The sequence below is a fragment of the Chelonoidis abingdonii genome, chromosome 3 (assembly GCF_003597395.2).
Source record: "Chelonoidis abingdonii isolate Lonesome George chromosome 3, CheloAbing_2.0, whole genome shotgun sequence".
NCBI lineage: Eukaryota > Metazoa > Chordata > Testudines > Testudinidae > Chelonoidis > Chelonoidis abingdonii.
In genome coordinates this window covers 177,089,719-177,110,555 of record NC_133771.1, presented here as the reverse complement: position 1 = coordinate 177,110,555, position 20,837 = coordinate 177,089,719, and the positions used below count along the sequence as shown (strand labels likewise).

Below are 20,837 nucleotides of genomic sequence, written 5' to 3'. Positions count from 1 at the left end.
AGCTCATGATGGAAGGACCAAAAAATGGCTCACTTAAAAGTATGCCACACAGAGTCTTTTTAAAGGCCTGAATAGTTCTCTCTAAATTTTCTTGCTCAGTCAAGAAAAGGAGTAATACCGTGGAATCTTTTAATATTCAGTATTACAAAGATGGCACTACTAAAAGTCAAATTCAACCAGAAGAAAAGGGTAAAACTAGCTCAGGGACTATGGCTCATGAACTGGTTTTCAGTGTTTGCAGGAATCATTGTTTTCAGCATGGGATTATTCCTCAAAATTGAGCTCCGGAAGCGAAGTGAAGTGATGGACAATTCTGAAAGCCATCTTGTGCCCAATTCTTTGATATTGATGGGTATATTATCTTGCGCCTTCAATGCTCTTGCTGGCAAAATTTGCTATGATTCTCTAGATCCAACTAAATTTGCAAAGTGGAAGCCTTTGCTGAAACCTTACCTGGTGGTATGTTTCTTTTTTAACTTCTTCATTTTTTTCATTGCTCTGATTTGCTTTCTCATGAGGGGCTCTCTGGAGACGACATTAGCATATGGGCTAAAGAATGGCATGAAGTTCTACAGGGATACAGATACCCCAGGAAGATGCTTCATGAAGAAGACAATTGACATGCTCCAAATTGAGTTCAGATGCTGTGGAAACAATGGTTTCAGAGACTGGTTTGAGATTCAGTGGATCAGCAATAGATACCTGGATTTTGGCTCCAAAGAAGTTAAAGAGTAAGTTGTTTAATGTGGTTTATTATACATTACATACATTACATCTCACATTAAAAAAATTTACATTGAAAGAGAGATGGAAGTATAGAGTTGCTATACTACTTTTGGTTAGGATGGGTTTTCTCTCCATGTATACTTTAAATCAGGAGACCAATATTCCAAGGTCTCAGACAGATGACTATCTCCTGATAAGTTCATCCCACATTATCTGGAACATTAAAATTTAATACTTTGAGATATTATCCTCTTCTCATACAGCCTTAAATATTAAAGGAACATATAAAAAACACCTTAAGTTTTATTTGCCATTCAACAGGCTTTCCTTTTGTATATTTAGGCTTGGAAGAACTCACTTCATTTTTTTAATCAATTGTTTATTTTTAAGCATTTTTATTGGTTTTAAATTTTCACAGTTGCACAAAATAGTTGGTTTAATCATTTTTAAAAAGTTTAAATTTTCACAGTTGCAGGAAATTATGTGGGGGTGTCAGACAATTATTTAATAACAGATGTTGATTCAAAAAGTTAAAGCTTTATAACCATTGGAACACAAATTGTCAACATTGCATGTTAAAATATACAAAATAAATATCCTTAAATCAAACTCTAACATGGTCTCAGGAAGCATTTCTTACTTTTCCTCTTTGTACATTTTGATTATTATAGGTGGAAATATTTCTTCATCAGTGGGTGGGTGTATAGTGAAATCAATGTTTACTGACATTTTATTGATAAAAATATAATACTTCCAAGTCTATGTATATTTCAGCTCTTCCACGTCATAAACCCAGTTGCATAGAGCATTTCCCTGCTTTCTCCAAAAACTGAGTACCTGAATAACAAAGTATTAAACTCTACCTGTCCTGAAGAGAATTTCCATTGAATAACACTGACTTACTGTCAGAAAGGACCCTGTCTTGCAGAACTGTTGGAATTGTTAAACTCTGGCATTGTATCACTATTTCATCTTTATGAAAGCAAGCTGAAGTGTATTTCTTTTACTATTAATTGTTTTTTTAAATCAAAACTACAAGGTTGTTTATCTCTTCAGCATTTTAATTTTTACTTCCCATCAATGGGTTATTATACTCTCTCTACAATGCTGTGCTATTAACTGTTGCCCAACCTTTGGGGTTCGGTGCTTGTCCTTTAGTACAGTAGTTTCAACTAGTTGTCTTTGTGGGGTGGGGGAGGGGCTTTAATATGTGAACAAATTGCCCCCACCCTTAGATGATATGAAATTAAAGGGAAAATACAAGAAAAAAATCTACTGAATTCTTCATGAAATAGGTAACTGAATATAATCGTCAACATTATCTGTAATTCTTTTAAAATATAAAACCCATGAGTATCACGTATCTGACAAAACAAAAGTGAGAATATCAGTGTGAAGGTACTCAGATTTTCTTGATGCACAGAAAATGAAGCCTATAAATCCTTATGACTGGAGAAGAGAATAAGATTAAATAATTCTTAACTTTATACAGTTTTCTAAGTATTTAAACTGTTTTTACAAACCTTAGTGAGTTTACCTTCACATCATTCCTACAAGGAAGATGGATAAATTGGGACAAATAATCCTTTCTTACAATTATGGAAACTGAAACTGAGAGGTTAAGTGACTTGCCAAAGGACACCCAGTGAGTCGTTGGCAGAGCCAGTATTAGAACACAGTTGTCTGGGGTTCCCAGTGCTGCGCTTTAATGGCTACAGCTCTGGGAGAGGGGGCAAACCTTCAACTGGGGTAAACTGTCAAAGCTCCACTGAAATGTGATAAAAGTTACATGAGATCACTCCAAGAATCTGAAAGGAGGACACAGCAATAGCCATAATGGTGTAGTGGGTTTTTTTGCCTTTTATTAATTTACTTCAGACTTTGCTGATACTTCAGACTGAATGAAAACTAAAATCAACCAGCCCTTAATGTTTTTTGCTGTTTTTCTTTTATAAAATAAATATGTCCTTGAGATCTCGGTAAATGCATATGACACACTACTGTTAAGTTCATGTTGACCTCATATGGCTTCAGTATTTCATAGAAGTTGGAACAGATTATTGACCAGAAACACCTTAATAGCTTGGAGGTCGCTGTATAGAAACGTCTTAATCTCCAGATCAATTCAGGCACATAAATTCCACTCTTAAATAAATAAATAAAAATAAAAAAGTGCAAACAAATTAACTTTTTGAATTAAAAAAAAGATGTCAGTGTGAACACCCAGGAACCTCTTTGCCAAGTTAAATATTTAAGAACAGTGGCCTAGGAATTTTCATTAAAATGTAATCAATTTATAATGTTTTACTGATTCACAAAGAATGCCTTAAGCCAGAAAGTCTTTTTTTAAATAATTTATGTAACTTTAAATGACTGAAGTGATTTTTTTTTTTTTTTTTTTAATATTCTCACATGAACCAAGCTAGAACCCTGGGTGATCTGTTTGCTTGCTTGCTATTTTGGCTGCTTTTCAAAATCTAGAAGACACACACAACTATTATTCTGTAGCATTTTGAACTGTGACATTATAACAAATACACTTTTTATTTGTTGTTTAACCTGGGAGCACTTTGAGTTGCGGAAAATGTCCTTAGATATAAATAACTACTTGAAAACATAATGAGATGTTCACCCTGCTAGCATTATCTGAAGATCTGTGAGCTGTAACTTAATCCATCAACAACAGAAGGGCAAAGTACTGGGAGAAAACAGGATTATATTGTGTTTAAAAATAGGGTCTTGCTCAGGAATATGAGATTTCTGGCAATTTCCTTGTAGATTTGCCCAACACTCAGATGGGAAGTAAAATAATTTTTTTAAAAAAGTTCAGCTACCCATCAGGTTGAGTCTGTTGGCCCAATTCTGATCTTTAATTCAGAGGTGTGTATTGCAGAGGACTCAATATAGTCACAGGATGTGTATCTAGGGTGAAATCCAGGCCTCACTGATGTCAACTGCAAATCTCGTATTGATTTCAATGGAGCTAGGATTTAACACAGCATCTGATTTTTCTTTTTAAACATGCTTCATGGTCTACTGAAATTAAAGGGATCCTGGGTGTTCGTTTCAATGGGAGTTAGAACAGAACCTAAGCATGCTACATTCAGAACTGGATTCTGTTTGGTATTCAGAGACATTTAGGCTATGGTTTCAAAGCTTTGCACCTACAAACCCATTTATTTGTGCATTCTGCTACCCATTTGGCTGTCAATTCTCTCTCTCACACACACACACACACATGTTTTGCAGTCACCCTCACGGAGCACAGCTTTGAAAATATAGCCCTCATTGGCTATTACAGGTGATGGAGGAGGATATTTCAGGGTTTTTAAATTTCCCAAAAGGTTTTTAAACACTTCACATGTCAAAGTCTGTTTCACGTGGGCACCAAATGTTAAGGTGTTAGATCAGCAAATATCCCCAGCTTGAGTCCCAGCCCTCAAAGTCTTTTTGTCCTTCGCCAATTTTTGGTGGAAGCAGGCACAGATATTTACAGTGATTGGGTGCTTTACAAATATCTAGCTGGACACACTGAGGCACAAATAATTTAGACGAAACGGTTATTTTATTGAGTGCTGAATTCAAAAATGGAGCACAACATGTCAATAGTTCCTGCACAGACTTCAAACGCTCTTGTACATCTCATTGCTAAAGCACACTTATTTTAAATCCTGGGTAACTTTCACTAAAGTGAATTACTATACCCTACTATTGGCCCTTGTCAAAGAAAAGATGATGGATTAGAGGTCTTGTTGGGTACGACTGCCCCAGTGACTGGGGTAGATCTTTATCCATGGCCACGGATGGCAGTAATCCTCTCCAATTGCCCCTCACGAAATTTACCTCCGTCTTTCACATTGTTCAATTTCCCATATCACTGGAAATGCAATGTTGCTATTTCAACAAAGATGAGGCCTAGGTCTGTGGAGTGGAAAAACAGGTTCAGGCTTTTCATGGTAAGTGTACATGAGTGTATACATGGAGGATGTAGGCATCTTTAGAAAGATCATAAAACTAGGGGAAAATTATTTTGCCTTTGGTTCCCCCTCTCTCATGTATTAAAATTCTCACTCAGCTGAATATTATCTTTGCATTTACACTTTCTTCTGCCCTTTGCCTGTTCATAGTCGAATTAAAAGCAATGTGGATGGAAAGTACTTGGTTGATGGAGTCCCCTTCAGCTGCTGCAATCCGAGTTCCCCAAGACCCTGCATCCAGTACCAAGTCACTAACAACTCGGCTCACTACAGCTACAACTATCAAACAGAGGAGCTCAACTTATGGAACCATGGCTGCAGGGAGGCACTTCTGCTCTACTACAGCAGCATGATGAGCTCCATGGGTGGCGTTGTCCTCTTTGTCTGGCTTTTTGAGGTAACATGCTGACATGGCAGTTTCTCCATCTATGTCTGTGCGATTAGGACAGTGATTGTAGAAACAGTGTTAACATCCATTAAAAAATGTACTTCTCATTTAAAATAGCTATTTAAAATAAATAATCCACCAATCTATAGATGTCAAATCTAAAATAATAGCTAATGCTTGTTTTGTGGCCTACAATATGTTGTGCTGTGCATCAGAATTAGCCAGCCAACAGAGGAACAGGTTAATATATAACACTCACCCCTCTTCCCAGAGTTGTACTGAGATATCATGGAAGATGCTAGCGCATAAATTGTCAGAAAGAAAAAGGTACCAGATTTTATTTCTGTTTCAATACAAAATACAATTTTAGGAGAAAATAATGAGAGAGAGAGAGAGAGAGAGAGAGAGTCACACAACTGAGAGTCAAAAATATTAAACCCATAAGTCAAAAATGGCGAGTGTATTTTGGAGCAGAGAGTGAAAGTAAAATTCAGTGAAGAGCTCAAGTCATCCCTAACATTTCGATCTGGAGCCAGATTCAGAGTCCAAACACCACAAAGTTCAGTGGTGTCCAGGTCCAGGATTTTTGTTTAGGCCTCCTGACTGATTCTATCAAACTACTTGGGCACAAAGGATAGGTTCGTTGACTTGGCTAAATATAGAACAGGAATTCATTTCCATTCTGCTTCTAAAAATCATAGAGTATATTGGTTAGGTGTCTAAAAACAGCACATTGCAATCATTACTGGACACCATTCCCAGTAGTGGAGTTTTGTTTTTAAGCTACGTTCTGTACAGTGTGAGGAAGACGTTTTCTGCATTTGGGTGAATGCCGGCTAACTGGCTATGGTATTTAGTGAATACTGAATGTGAATGGAGTCAGAGCATCGGCTGGAACTAGCTGGAGTTAATATGAGGGATTGGGTATGGAGCCTGCCAGGATAGCAGGAGGGAGTCAGGTCACCAGGGAAGGGTGCAGTCCAGGATTGGGAAATATGAGGAAGCATACTTTGCAGTATACCTAAAATGGCTGCTGCCAGCAGGGAGCAGCCATTTTAAATATTTCATTCTGATGCGGAGTTACTTTAAGTTTCAATAAATACAAATCAAAGAATTATGACAGCCCTAATATAAAGTGGTGGTGTGCTGTCTACATATATGTTATTTCCTCTCTAAAAGGCTAAATTTGCTGTTTTTTGGAAAATACAGTTGAAACCTTCAATTTCCTTCTTAAAAATAATTTGCGTACCCAAAGGAAAAGCAGAACATGCAGGATTTTTTGTTTTTTTAAACGAACAATCACCATCCGTGGCTGATATTGATGCTTCTTGTAAAAACATAATTTGGGGGAAAATCAACCAGCATCTTTATGGAACATCAAGACCAAGAGATGTTACAAACGGGGGTGGAAATACGTTTCTTATTTATACTGATGTATAGGAAAAAAGAAAGGGAATTACAGGATTGAGGAGCAGACCATATGGTAATGCTAATTAAATATAAATTAAATCATGAATCAGGCCCCAAAAGTATTGAAATTGACGGAAATCATTATTTGCTTTTTTGTTTCCAGGCCTTCAGGGTGCAGCCAGGTCACATTTTCAAGCTTTTCTCTGTAGCAATAAAGGGTGGAATTTTTTTTCTTTCGTTTTTTAAATGAAAGGTGTGATTTTCATACAATCAGAGGAACTGGGGCTCCTGAAAAACACCAAACAGTGCGACACTCATAATACAACCATGGACAATGGCAATACTGGGCTCTATTTATTGTTTTAAGATGGGACACCTCATATGTGGCTGGCCTGGTGTTGTAGTGTCAGAGCAGGGGATCCAGATTTGGATCTTGAGCTCCCTCTGCTACCAAGAACAGGATGCTCTGGAAGAACTAAGTCCCTGTCTAACCAGATGAAGAATCACATTTATGATGATCCCCCTGCTTAGCAAAGGGAAGGCTATGATTACATAGCGTCCTTGAAAAAAGTAGTCAATCTAGGAAACAAGCAGTCACCAATTTATACAATAACATGTCAGTTCTTTCTTTAAATTCATGTCAGTATTAAATAAGGAGAAGACTATTCTATACTGAGTAATAGTACTAAACGGACACTGACCCCTTAACTTAGGTGAGAATTCAGCCTACCTACAAACTGAAATCAGAGAGGGAAGTATCCTTCAAATTCTAAATAAGAATAGTCACGCTGGGTCAGACCAATGGTCCATCTAGCCCAGTATCCTGTCTGACAGTAGCCCATGCCAGATGCTTCAGAGGAAATGAACAGACAGGGCAATTATTGGGTGAGTCATCCTCTGTCATCCAGTCCCAGCATCTGGCAGTCAGAGGATTCAGTACACCCAAAGCACAGGATAGCATCCCTGACCAACTTGACTAATAACCATTGATGGACCTATCCTCCATGAATGTATCTAATCCTTTCTGAACCGTCGCAACATCTCACACCAATGAGTTCTACAGGTTGACTGGGTGTTGTGTGAAGTACTTTTTTCCATTTGTTTTTTTAAATGTTCAGCCTATTAACTTCATTGGGTGCCCCTAGTTCTTGTATTATATGAAGGGGTAAATAACATTTCCCTACTCGCTTTCTCCACACCACTCATGATATGATAGACCTCTATCATATCCCCTTCCCTTAGATCTCTCTCTTTTAACTGAACAGTGCCAATCTCTTTATTCTCCTCTCTTATGGAAGCAGTTCTATACCCCTAATCATTCTCCTTGTCCTTCTCTTCACCTTTTCCAATTTTACTATATCTTTTCTGAGATGGGGCAACCAGAACTTCAAATAGTATTCAAGATGCGAGCATACCATGGATTTATATAGTGGAACTAGGATAGTTTTTGTCGTATCTATCCCTTTCCTAATGGTTCCTAATATTGTAAAGCTAATGTGACTCCTGCTGCACATTGAGCAGATGTTTTCAGAGAATTAACCACAGTGACTCCAAGATCCTTTTGTTTTGTTTTGTTAATTTAGCTAATTTAGACTCCTCGTTTTGTATGTATAGTTGGGAGTGTGTTTTTCAATATGCATTACTTTGCACTTAACATTGAATTTCATCTGCCATTTTGTCACCCAGTGTAATGAGATCCCTTTGTAACTCTTCACAGTCAGCTTTGTACTTAACTATCTTGGATACATTAGCAAACCTTGCCTATCATCAGCAAACCTTGCCATCTCACTGTTCACCCCCTTTTCCAGATCATTTATGAATGTCACACAGTGTAGATGCCTGCAGAATTCTGCTATTTACCTCTCTTCACTGGGGAAAATTGACCATTTATTCCTATCCTTTATTTCCTCTCTTTTAACCAGTTTCTGATCCATGAGAGGACCTTCCCTCTTATCCTGTGACTGTTTAGTTTGCTTAAGAGCTGTTGGGAAGGGACTTTGTCAAAGGCTTTTGGAAAGTGAAAGTACACTATATCAACTGGCTCACTATGTCCACGTTGGCTGACACTCTCAAGGAATTCTAATAGATTGGTGAGGCATGACTTCCCGTTACAAAAGCCGTTTCTCTCACTTTATTTTCATCTATGCCGGGGTGGCTGAGAAGCCAAATAAAAATTCCACCATAGCTTCCCTATTTTGCTTTGTATCTGGAAACAGTGAGAGTTCAAACTAGGTGCACTGCAACAGCACTTAAGTAGTAAACACCATGCCAAGTTTTCAGAGCTGTGTGCATTCCCTCCGATTGTATTAGTGATACTGGTACTCAGAGAAAGGAATGAAGATCAAAGCAGCATTGACTCGTTCTGTCTTTAGAACCATGAACAAGTACTGTAAATACCATTTGATTTCAAGCTTCTATGAGAAACATTAAAAGCAAAGAGTGAATAAATTGTTAGGTATTAAAGCTCCATTGCTTGTTTATAAAAACATGTGATATGCCATATCCTCCGGGAACATTTAGAGTCTCTACATAACTGACAGTCTTGAATGTAACAAAAAAAAAAGTTCAAACCACCTTCTGGCTAATCTGCTTCAGGATAAATCCTAGGTAAATAGATGGGCTTTACCTTTGTGGAAACAGAATCAAAAGCAGCCTCTAAAGGTCCACTGGTGACTTTTCCTTCCTGTTTTAACCAGTACAGAGAGCAAATTTCCAGACCTAAGGACTGTCCAGGGAATGCAAACAAAAGATTACCAGCAGAGATGGTTCAACTGATATCTACTTTCAAAAAACATGGTATAAAACAGATATACATGGATCTCAGCTGTCACAAGGGCTCAGAGTGAGAGGTGGCTTCTTAGGTAGGCCTCAAGAGTGGTATAAGAGTAAACCCAACACTTAGAATTGGACCCTGAAGCAAGTTGGAGGCAAATGGAGCCTTTGAAGCACGCAGGATATTCTCTGGATGACTCAGCCTGAAAAGCAAACATGAAGATTCATTGAACACTTGATGAAGCTTCCTAGAGACTTTCAAAGGTAGCAACGTAAGGAGCATGTTCCAGAAGTCTAACAAGTATGTAACATAGACATGGATCATTGAAGTGACATCTAGGGCAGTGAAAGGAGGTCTGTTATCCCAATACAATTGGTAAAAGAGCTAGGAGTAAGCCAGAGATCTAAAATGACTCCATTGGCTAAAGTTGAGCTCACTCCTTCAATAGAACAAGCAGTCACCATTAGCCCATGATGAGAGCCATGTGACACTTCCCTGCCCACCAGCATACCTATCTCATATGAATTGATCCTCAGTCAGCTGAGTATGCCTTCTCGCTCAGTCAACCACTGTGAGAAAGAAGAGACCCCGCACAGTTGGAATTAAAGAAGATTTAAAGCTGAATATTGTCATTATACTGATGGCATAGCTGCCAAGACCATCCCCACCTCCTCACTAAGCGATCTCACATATACGTTGACCAGACAAAAGAGTCAATGATTAACAACTCAGAACTTTAAAAAAGGGAACAAGAAAACCAGTCAAGGGATGGCTTTAGGCATCCCCAAGATCCTGCAGCACCGTTAACAAAGCTTCACTATCCATGACATCAAAGGTGCTAATTAAACTAATATTTATCACAAATGTTTGCTGATCTCCTCTTGGCAATTGACAATCAATGGAACCTATGAAGCTTTCAGACAACAACAATCCCTACTTCTCTGATGGACTGTAATAAGCTAAAGATCTACAGCTGAAATGTATACCAGTGAGGCACCAAAAAGGGTATTTTTGAAGTTGAGACTCCACTCCAATTACATTGATTTTGCTGATGAGATGAACATTTCATTGGCATGAAGATATGAAGGTTGGTTTCTTACAATTGGAGTACATTGAGAGGACTCTGCATAAATCACATTTATAGGCACTGTGTCACCTTGTGGTAGAATCTTACTCTTGCTGACACTGCTAGAAGGGTCTCACAGCTCCTTCCCCTCCCCTCTGCATCACCAACATTCTGAGGCTATATAGGCTGTGGATCACACTTGCCACTTTCCACCACAATGCCAGAAACAACAAAGACTCTGACAAAGAGAGAAAGGGTGAGAGAAGTGTGAATATGCAGAGCCATCTTGATGAACTCCAGTTACGAATAAGTAACTTTAATTTCTTCCAGTGGCTCTGCATAGTTCCACTTATGGGACAGACTGATAAGCAGTACTTGAAACTAACCTGGAGGTAGGAACAGGATCCTAATTCAATAGACTGAAGCATTGCCTTGCCAAATCCATCATTCACCCTAGAGGCCAAGTTCAAAGCAGTGTTTAGTGAAAGTATGCACCAAAGGCTCGCTTGCAGCTCTGCAAATTTCAGCAACTGGCACCTGCCTAAGAGAAGTGAAGGAAGTTTCACACATATAGAATGGGAAGAGACTCTCTAGGAAGGAGTATGGTAGAAAGGGATCTAAGGGTCATAATGGACCACAAGCTAAATATGAGTCAACAATGTGATACTGTTGCAAAAAAAGCAAATGTGATTCTGGGATGCATTAACAGGTGTGTTGTGAGCAAGACACGAGAAGTCATTCTTCCACTCTACTCTGCGCTGGTTAGGCCTCAGATGGAGTATTGTGTCCAGTTCTGGGCACTGCATTTCAAGAAACATGTGGAGAAATGGAGAGGGTCAGAGAAGAGCAACAGAATGATTAAAGGTCTGAGAACATGACCTGTGAAGGAAGGCTGAAATAATTGGGTTTGTTTAGTCTGGAAAAGAGAAGACTGAGAGGGACATTGAGAGCTAGTTTCAGATATCTAAAAGGGTGTCACAGGAAGAGGGAGAAAACTTGTTCACTTAGCCTCTAAGATTAGAACAAGAAGCAATGGGCTTAAACTGCAGCAAGGGAGATTTAGGTTGGACATTAGGAAAAAGTTCCTAACTGTCAGGGTAGTTAAACACTGGAATAAATTGCCTCGGGAGGTTGTGGAATCTCCATCTCTGGAGATATTTAAGAGTAGGTTAGATAAATGTCTCTCAGGGATGGTCTAGAGAGTATTTGGTCCTGCCATGAGGGCAGGGGACTGGATTCGATGACCTCTCGAGGTCCCTTCCAGTCCTAGAGTCTATGAATCTAAGTAGCTACAGCTCTAGTGGAATGCAGTGGAATCGAAGTAGATGCAGGAACTTTTGCTAGTAACTGTCAGTAACACATGATCTGTGGAGGAACTGTATAACCCATGTGGTGTTTAGCATAAGACAAACAATCTAGATGATTTACAAAAACTTTTAGTTCTATCCTAGGGCCCTTCTGGCATCCAAGGTGTGTAGGACAGATTCCTCCTATTGGAATGCAGTTTAAGAAAAAAAATGGCAAATTAATTGTCTGATGTTGAAATCAGACACCACCTCAGGACAGCACCTAGGATCAGGTCTGAGAACTACGTGGGCCTTAGGAAAAGAAGTGAAAAGTGGATCAGCTATTAGGACATTCAATTCACTCCTTCTCAGGTGATGTGGAGAGACCAAATAAGAGCACCCTATACTGAAAATGGCATTCAACCAGCACAAATCAAAGGTACTTGTGATGATTGTGATGAATCGATATATGAAAATATGCATCCTTTAAATCAAGAGTTGCAAACCAATCCACGACTGACAGCAAAGGTACTATGGAACCAAAACTTCCGAATGTACTTATTCAGATCCCTTGGGTCTAGAGAGATCTTGTCTGATACATCATTTTTCTGCACCAGAAAATAACAGCAGTAAAACTTCTAACCCCTCTGGCATTTGGGAACCTCCGCAACTGTTCCTATCCAAAGCAACTTTTCTACTTCTGCAAGAAGAATAGTCCCATAAGAGGGGTCCCTGAAGAGGGAAAGGTAGGGTGAATTGGGGAGAGGCAGTTTTTCAAACTGTATGGCTACAGTTTCTAGTACCCATAAATCCTATGTAACTTGCCTTGATGCATTGAATATGCAGGCTAGTCTGTCTCCAGAGAAAGAGGTTAGCTGGTCCTGATTTGCTGCTTCTTGACTCCTGATCATCTCATCAAAAATGATGCTTATTGTTCTCCCACAAAGACAGTAATGAGGAAGCACGTTGTTTAGATTTAAACTATGGCTTCAAAAGCCTTTTTCTGCGTTTATTCCTGAAGGCAGAAGGCTGCTGGTATTGTTGACATCTCTGATTGGATGAAAAGTAAGACAAAGACTGGCGAGTACTGTCTCTAGTACCAGAAAGGAGTAGAAGCCTCCTCCTAACAGAGGGAATCTACCTAGAAATTGTGCTGTCTAATTTCATGTCCTGTAGTTTTTCCAGCACATGTTTTGTCTTTTTATCACTGAAAAGATCCTCCCTTTTCAAAGGAGAGTTCCTCCAGCTTACGCTTAGGATCTAGAGTTAGGGAAGATGAAAAAAAACAAGTATGCCTCTTCACGGTCATAGCAGACACCAGTGCCTTGGCAGCAGAGTCTGAAGCATCAAAAAAGGCCCCCAGGGAATGTGTGGCTATGTTTTGACCCTCCATTAAAATGACATTATCCAACCTTCTTCTGTTGTCAGGTAAGTCTTGTAAAAACAATGTGATCTTCTGCCATGAATGGTAGCAAGCCATGACCACCTGAGCATTCACCATCATAATACCAAAAGACAACGAAAATAACATCTTTCACCCCAACCGATTAATCTTTTCCCTTCCTTGCCAGCTGAGGTGGAGCATGGTTGTCCAGATTTTTCCTGATTCTGGCAACAGCTACCACCAGTGAATTAGGTGCATATGAAAGCAGGAAAACTCTTCAGAGGGTATCTGATACAACTTGTGAGTTTCTAAGAAACATTTTGACAAGGAGCAGGCATGTTGCACCCAGATTTAGCCAGCTGTAGCAAACCATTGGTAGGGATATTCTGTATTGAAGTAGCACCAAGGATATCAAATACCAGGTGAGAAGTTTCTTCCACATTCATTCTTCCCATTTTCCTCCTGGTAAGGATCCTGCTCTGGATCAGAGATAGAATGCACTGGGGATAACAATGGATCCAGAGGGATGTATGGAGATCCAACTTTGTGGGGACAGGCAAATGACACCTTCTGGCCTCTTCTTTGTAACAGGAAAAGAGGAAGAAGACCTTGGAACTGGGGAAACATGCCTCCTTTTAGAAACGTTGCATTTCACACTTGGATCTCATGCATGAACCAGAGTCAAAGGGTGAATGTGGGCTGCCACAGCAGCAGAGCTTCACAGAACCGAGCCTGAGGCCAGAACCAGCCCAGGAACTGAAGTAGGAGTAGTCAGCAGGTCTGAAGATTTGGATGACATTGGATCTGATATGACACACACATCCATCTCCTTTGCTGCTGAAGCTGGATGTGGTACCATGACTGCTTTGTCAGAATTGGAAGGCTCTGATAACTCTGATGCAGGGGAGCTGGCACTGCCATCAGTGGCTGCTTTGTCCCTATGTCTCCTTTTCTTTGGAACCTATAACAGCCAGAACCGAAGGTGCTGACAGCCATGGTTCTGACACACCATTCAAATCACTCATCCTGGATCCCGAAGTGGAAGTAGGAGCTGACCCTGGTCTCATGGCCACAGGGATTCTGTCACAATCGAATAGTTGTGAGGCATAGCTCTGGAAAAGGTGGTCGAACCATCTCTCAACCTGGTTCCAGAACTGGGGCAGTCAAACCAATCACGTGGCCCTTGAGTCAGACATGTTAGCCTCGGGGCATGACTGAGGGAGTTGCAGGAATCAAATCTGGCCCAAACAAAGGTTGCAGCTACTTGGAACCCTTCAGTCACTTGGGGCCACTGGAAGCCCTAGGAGCTGAGACTGGCCTCTTAGACCCTGGATCTGAGGACAGATCAGATCCAGAGGGTCTAGATTCGAGTTCTTTCTTGAGGAGGAGGAGCTTCAAACAAATCTTCCTACGCATGCAGATTCTGGGAGTAAAGGTCCGACAAACCGAACACCCAGAAGGTGAGTATCCTTCTCTCATGCACATGAGGCACTGCATGTGGTCATCCGATGCCAAGACGACACTGAGAAGGAAAGACAATGCTTGAATCCTGGCTTTTTGTTTCTTCGACTCAACTATTACCCAGAACCAAGAAGAGACACTAACTACACTAACAAAGCTATCACTAACTAGCTAGAAGATAGAGGCTCCAGCTCTCGAGAGACTGGAAAGGTTCACATCCATTCAGGCACACAGTTAGAAGGAACTGAGTTGGTAAGAGTGGTCCACTCCCTATACAGTGTGTCTCCCTCAGCGCTAGTGATGAGGGGAGTGGGGAATGCAAGAGGGTTCTAGCTAATGTTGCTAAATGGCGGCTCTACCTCAAGGCACCACATGGTGACACAGAGCCCATAAGTGGGAATATGCAGAGACACTTGAACTAACCATTCTGTTCAGCACCTTGATACGTTATTAATGGATGCTATACAAAAGCTTATGTATGGTAGATAATTTACCAAATAGTTCAGTTTAACAAGAGGTGGACCATTGATCTGTGCTATCATACAGGACATACAAGTTCACTTCTCAACCATTAACCTCCAGCTCCCAAGACAGTCAAGGCTGGAACTGTGGTGGAAAAGGTGGGCTCAGCCACTGGAGGAGATGTGAATTGTATTGCTCTTTAGCAAGTCACTCTCAGACCAGATCAGAGAGGTGTTTTGGGGCTCAGAATTTTACCAGAGTTTTAAAACCACCAAATGAGACCTGGTTAGAAAAGGGAGTCTTAAATTGGGACATGTAATAGGGAACCTTGCCTGAAGCTTGTTTCAGCTACACTAGCTGAGACCCTGCTGCCAAAACCATATCAAAACAATTCAGAGCAGTTGAGGAGAACTACGTGCACTATGAAATGGCGGGAACGCTTATGAGCTAGCCATAAAAGACATTCTGCTCATGAGCAATGGAGCAGCACAGTGAAAATTACTTGCTGTACAGTTATATGAAGGCCACATTTTGGGTCCATTCTTGTAAACCTTTACTCACAGCAGTAAATCATTGATGGCAATGGCACTAATTTCATGAGTAAGGGTGGCAGGATTGGGTCCAAAATTGGAAGGATTGACCTCAAGATTGACAGAAATCAGTTAACGTCTAAGAGTTATTTGCGTAAATTAATGTTCACTTTGATCTTGGTATAAAATGGTGTCAGTTGCTAAAGTTTTTATTTTGTGAATTCATGAAAAGATACTCAGTGCTTCCAGAACCTGCTCTGGAAAGCACTTGTAGAGGGCAATGATGCACAACTTTTTTGTTGTACATCCCATTCTAAAGTGGAGATGAAAGGCACTCTATAGTACATAGCCAACTTTCTTTCCAGCTGCCCTTGGAGATGGAGATGCATGGAGTACTGGGGAAGTCTGTTTGTGTTAGATTTTTTCCCCCTTTCCATTCTTGAGTAAGAGGAGACAAAATTGCCTGCAGCATTTATAGGGTGGAATTGAAGGGTAACCAAAAGTAGTCTTATTTAACTAGGGATTTGGAGACAGTGTTCAGCTATAACCCTGAAGTTCAGGATGGTTAAAATCAGATTAGTCTTACGACACTCCAGATCTTGGCACCCCAATCTTTATTGTTGTCCAAAATCTGGATCTGAACTTTGCAACTGATCCTAAAGGGCTGAACCAAATCACAGATCTGCATCACTCCCATCACATAAATTTGGAATGAAGTGTTGCAACTTGCCCCTATCTTTAGTTAAAGTGTCTCTTAATGTATACTAATGTTTACACATCAATGACTCCTTTCATCATAAAATCTAATAGTACTTTACCAATATCAATTAAGTTACAACTGTGCTGTAGACAGAGAGTAATCCCAATCCCTTCAATGAAATAAGGCGCTTAAGATTTAATGTGTTAACTGCCTACAGTAACACAACACAACTGTTTAGGATAAGAAGTGATGAGGAATACTGTACTGGGTTGAAATGGCAGGGGAATTTCAGAAGACAATGCAGTTACTGCGGTTGGAATTTTGGCAGGATAATGGGGCTAACACTCTACTCTTATTAAACAAAAGCCATGAGATTTTTTAATAAGTGGGCTAGATTTTGTTTCTGAATTAACTCTATTGCGCTCTCTTCCTCTTTTTAGCCCACCCACTCTTCTAAAGGCAGTGCTTCCTTCCACTTACTAGTGTCTTTCAGACAGCTCAGTCTTCTCCATAAATACAGCACAGCAGGAAGCTGAGCAGTTCAGAACAGTGTTAGGAGACAGAAGAACTCTTAACAACAAAAGGTTCCCATAAGCCATCCAATTATATGAAGTCAGAGTTGAGGCCTAATAGGTTCCTCCGTGGATGTCAGTGGTGTTAACCCATCCTAATACCACAGAAAATAGATAATGCAGGCTTCTGGAACTAGTAAATATTTTACCCAAAGAATTTTTTTTCAGATTTAAACAGTGACAAATACACTGGTGTTGCTTCTTGTGTTGCCTTTATTTTTTTAAATATAAAAAGAAAATAGAACTATAAATGAAGTAGCTGATGGTCCACACAGTAAACCCACTAAAGTCCTGGACCTCATGACTAGTTTTTTGTTCAGGATAATCTCCTTGATCATACGAATATATTTGCCAAAGATATTAAGGTCAGCATGAAAATAAGTATTATGTTAAAATAGACTGAAGGTATGAAAGCTGATGTTGCTCATAAGTTTTATTAAGGTCTAGTGCAGAGACACAGGACTTGCCATTCCATTGCCTTTGGAAAGGCTATACTCCACAGAGCCGCAGTCTGATGAGATGGAGAGTCACTTTTACAACAAGCTGAGTTCTGACACACAAAAAAACACCATTGGGCAGCAGCCTGACATGTTGTAATACCCACTTCTTGACTTTGTGGGTATTCCCTCAGCAAGATTCCATGTCACCACCATGCGTGAGCCAAATGCCAGAAACCATGGATGAGAGGACCTCATCTTGTGGTTATTTTGTGATTCCTCCCTCATTCCAGGCAATAGAATTTCTCCTTTCTACTGCCTCGTTCCTCACCTTGCTCCTTGGGGTCTTTGCTCTTCCTCCCACTCCTTGCTACGCCATCCTGCCTCCCACTTCTGACCCTTTGGGGGTGAGGGAACCTCTCCACTTTCTTCTTCCTCCTAGCTACTCAAAAGAAGGCAGAGTTCAGGCAACTCATTTAATCTTGGAGGAAGTCTCATACCACTGCTCTGGGTTACACAGCCTTTTCAAGCCTATCAGAGAGCATTCCTGTGCCTAGGACTGCACTGGCATCACCTGAGATGCAGGTAGAGAAAATGGAATGCTGCTCAGAACTGCAGAGCCTCATATGCCACCAGCGGGGCTCAAGAGTCAACTCACAGGTTGAGTATTACTTCTGTGGTTCTAGAGGGTGAAGCTATTCAGCTGTGTGCATGTGTAGAAGGGGTTTATTGCATTTCATTGCTGTTTTCCAATGCATCCCATGCAGGTATCTGTGATGGTTGGTTTGCGTCTTTTGCAAACCGCTCTGGAAAGCATCGCAAATCCTGATGATCCTGAATGTGAAAGCGAGGGGTGGCTCCTGGAGCAGAGCCTGACAGACACTTTCAAATCCACATTAGAAAGTTTGAAAAAGATTGGTAAGTTCAATCAGGTGGATGCAGGTTCTGAAGGGGCCGAAGGCGAAGAAGGTGGAAAGACTCCAGCCATCACAACAGTTAGTTGAGCTTCTCTACTGAGGTGGACTTTATCAAAGAAAAATGAAAAAAACTGAGAATTGTGAATACGTATTTTAGAAAAATGTATAAACCATCACAAGTATATACTTCTACATACTTTTTTATATGTGGGGTATGCTATATAGTGCATTTTGGGATAATATCTTTACCTATGTTCAGAGTGAGTGTAAAGGTCTCCATAACTTCTATGGGAAATGACCAGAATTATGGCTTCAAGGCACCATGCTCACTTGTTCAGGACAGTTGTGTCTACACCTATCTGCATGACAGTTAGACTTCAAAAGATTATTTTTTTTAAATTGGCTGACATCACTTTGTGATCCTTTCCTTGTTTTTTTTTTTGGTAATGTAAAAAGGGAATTTGAAAAATTCATTGTTTTTTATTCAAGTTTACACATTTATTTGAGCAACATACTTTAATATTTAAAGTTAAAAGGCAAACAGGTTGGTATTTTGTGGAGTAAAATCTTTAAAAATAAACCTGAGTGAAAGTTTTTCAGAAATGTGTATAACTTTTAGATTACCTGGTATTATCACAAATCTCTCATACAATGTGATGTTTCTTAACATGCTAACAGATGGTATTTTCTTTCATGTTCACCGCAAGATGAACAGAATAAAAGACAAAATTGTACTGAGAATTTATGCACTGTGTAAAAATGGTAATTAAATAGAACAGTGCAACTAACGTGACAATAACTAAGATAAGGCTTATGCTTAATGTTTCTCAGATATTTTCAGCCATATATCCTGAAGGAGTATGGTAGATATTGAATTTTATATTTAAAGTAATTTAAACTGTATTTAAACTAAATGGGTGAAATCAAGCAATCATATGCCAGTTATGGTTATTCTGTACATATGTTTAAAAACATGAAACCTAAGCTCTTTCTCCAAAGAATTCCTGGCAACTAACTCATAACAAAAAATGGCACCTTGGAAATTAACACTTAAAGCATTAGAGGAACTTTACAAATTATTTACAAATCCATTCCATTTGTCCATAAGTAGAAAAATGCATTAAACCTATCCTGAGACTGCTGGAAAAAATGAGACTAATCCAATCTCAGAGAAGATTAGTTTTCCAGATTATGGTCCTTTGATTTCCTTTACCACTTACCACAACGTAAAAGGTGTTAAAAGCAGAAAATTTAGGGTGTGATTCTATTAATTCTTTGTCAGAGACTTACTTCTAGGTGCACTTGGAACACATTTTATATCACTCAAAATATGGTGCTAGCCAGAGAAACATCAAGGCTCTAAGAAGTTGGAATAAAACAGAATTAACTTGCTGAGTGCCAGCTCTTGCAAAGAGATATCTAGGGTATTTGTTTGCACAGCTGCTGGACAAGCCCAGGCAAAGAAACGAACTGTAGAGCGCAAAACCTAGCCTAACCCACATTGTTAGTAGTATAGGTACAGTTCTAAAGAATTAAACATCAGCAATGGTCAGGCACTGAACTTTTTAAACTTCTCTCTGCAAAAGTTTTACTCTTTGGTCTAATTGAGGGTATTTTCTCTGAACCACATTTTACCAATGAAGTTGACTGCTTTGTCTACAGCTGCCTAATCAGTGTACCACTAAATAGCTATATTTTCTAATGAATTGTATGTTTCCTAAATGGTTCTTCCCAGTGGTATTCCAGAAACACAGCTACTGTAACTTTTATTTTAACTAGTGGACAACTCCTCTTTTGATAGATGGAATCCGTTAACTTGCCAGATATGGATGTTCTGTATGTCAAGCCATATTCTACATTTTGGTGTCCAGGACATTACAGGTCATTTGCATGTGGGTGTTTTTTCATATTGTACCTTTCTACCTCCTCAAGGTAGATATAAAGCAATTGTGAGAAAAATCAAACTAGCTTTTCACACCACAAAACAGAAATAGCATGAGGGCATCAACAGATAAGTCCATGCTAAACTCCACTTGCTACCATTCATGCTTTGCTGAGGAACATTGTGCATAGCACAAAGTTAAACTGCCGCCTTCCTCAGCTAGAAAACCACATGATCTAGTGCCCATCTCAGCTGGTCCATGGCAAATGACAAGCTGTTGATTAGTGTTTCTTATGTCTAGATCTATCAATAAGAAAGCTTTGCAAAAGATGACCCAGATGAAGAATTTCATGACAAGGATTCTGACCTCTCCCTTTGTGAGGGCTCTTTGTGCTCTCTTGTATCCATTTCTGCTTCTACCATAAGCATCACAAAGCTGATCCCAAGAGCAGTTGCCTCATTGTGTTAGATGGACAGACAGATTGTAGGAGACAGATCTGTGTCAGGACACAGAGAGAATAGGGTTTATTGGTTACTGAAAATGGGCTCAAATAAAATCAAACACTGAATATGCTAACATTGAATAAGAAAGTTTTCCACTTAAGGAAAGTCTCTAATATTTTATGATTATTATTGGATTGTATGATGACTGATTTGTATTATATAAACTGTAATATATTTATTTGTTCAATCTCAGTCAGAAACCAGAGAATCTGTGATATTGTAAATGCTGGTCTATAGATCTATATATATGCTGCTTGCAAATGTAAATTTACATATTAAAATATATTGCAAGAAAAACACTTGTTAAATGAAAATGTTAAATATATACAGTTGAATACAGTTTTTCCTTAATTTGCATGATA

General features: G+C 39.5%; 1 protein-coding gene across 1 annotated transcript; it reads left to right on the top strand.

Annotated features, from left to right (window-relative positions):
* The first annotated feature begins 150 nt into the window (after positions 1 to 150).
* Positions 151 to 18,681, top strand: PRPH2 (peripherin 2). The gene is made up of 3 exons (XM_032796218.2): positions 151 to 731; positions 4,854 to 5,100; positions 17,940 to 18,681. Exons 1-3 carry the CDS (start codon positions 151 to 153, stop codon positions 18,174 to 18,176), a joined length of 1,065 nt encoding a protein of 354 aa, XP_032652109.1. The 3' UTR covers positions 18,177 to 18,681.
* Positions 18,682 to 20,837: the final 2,156 nt, after the last annotated feature.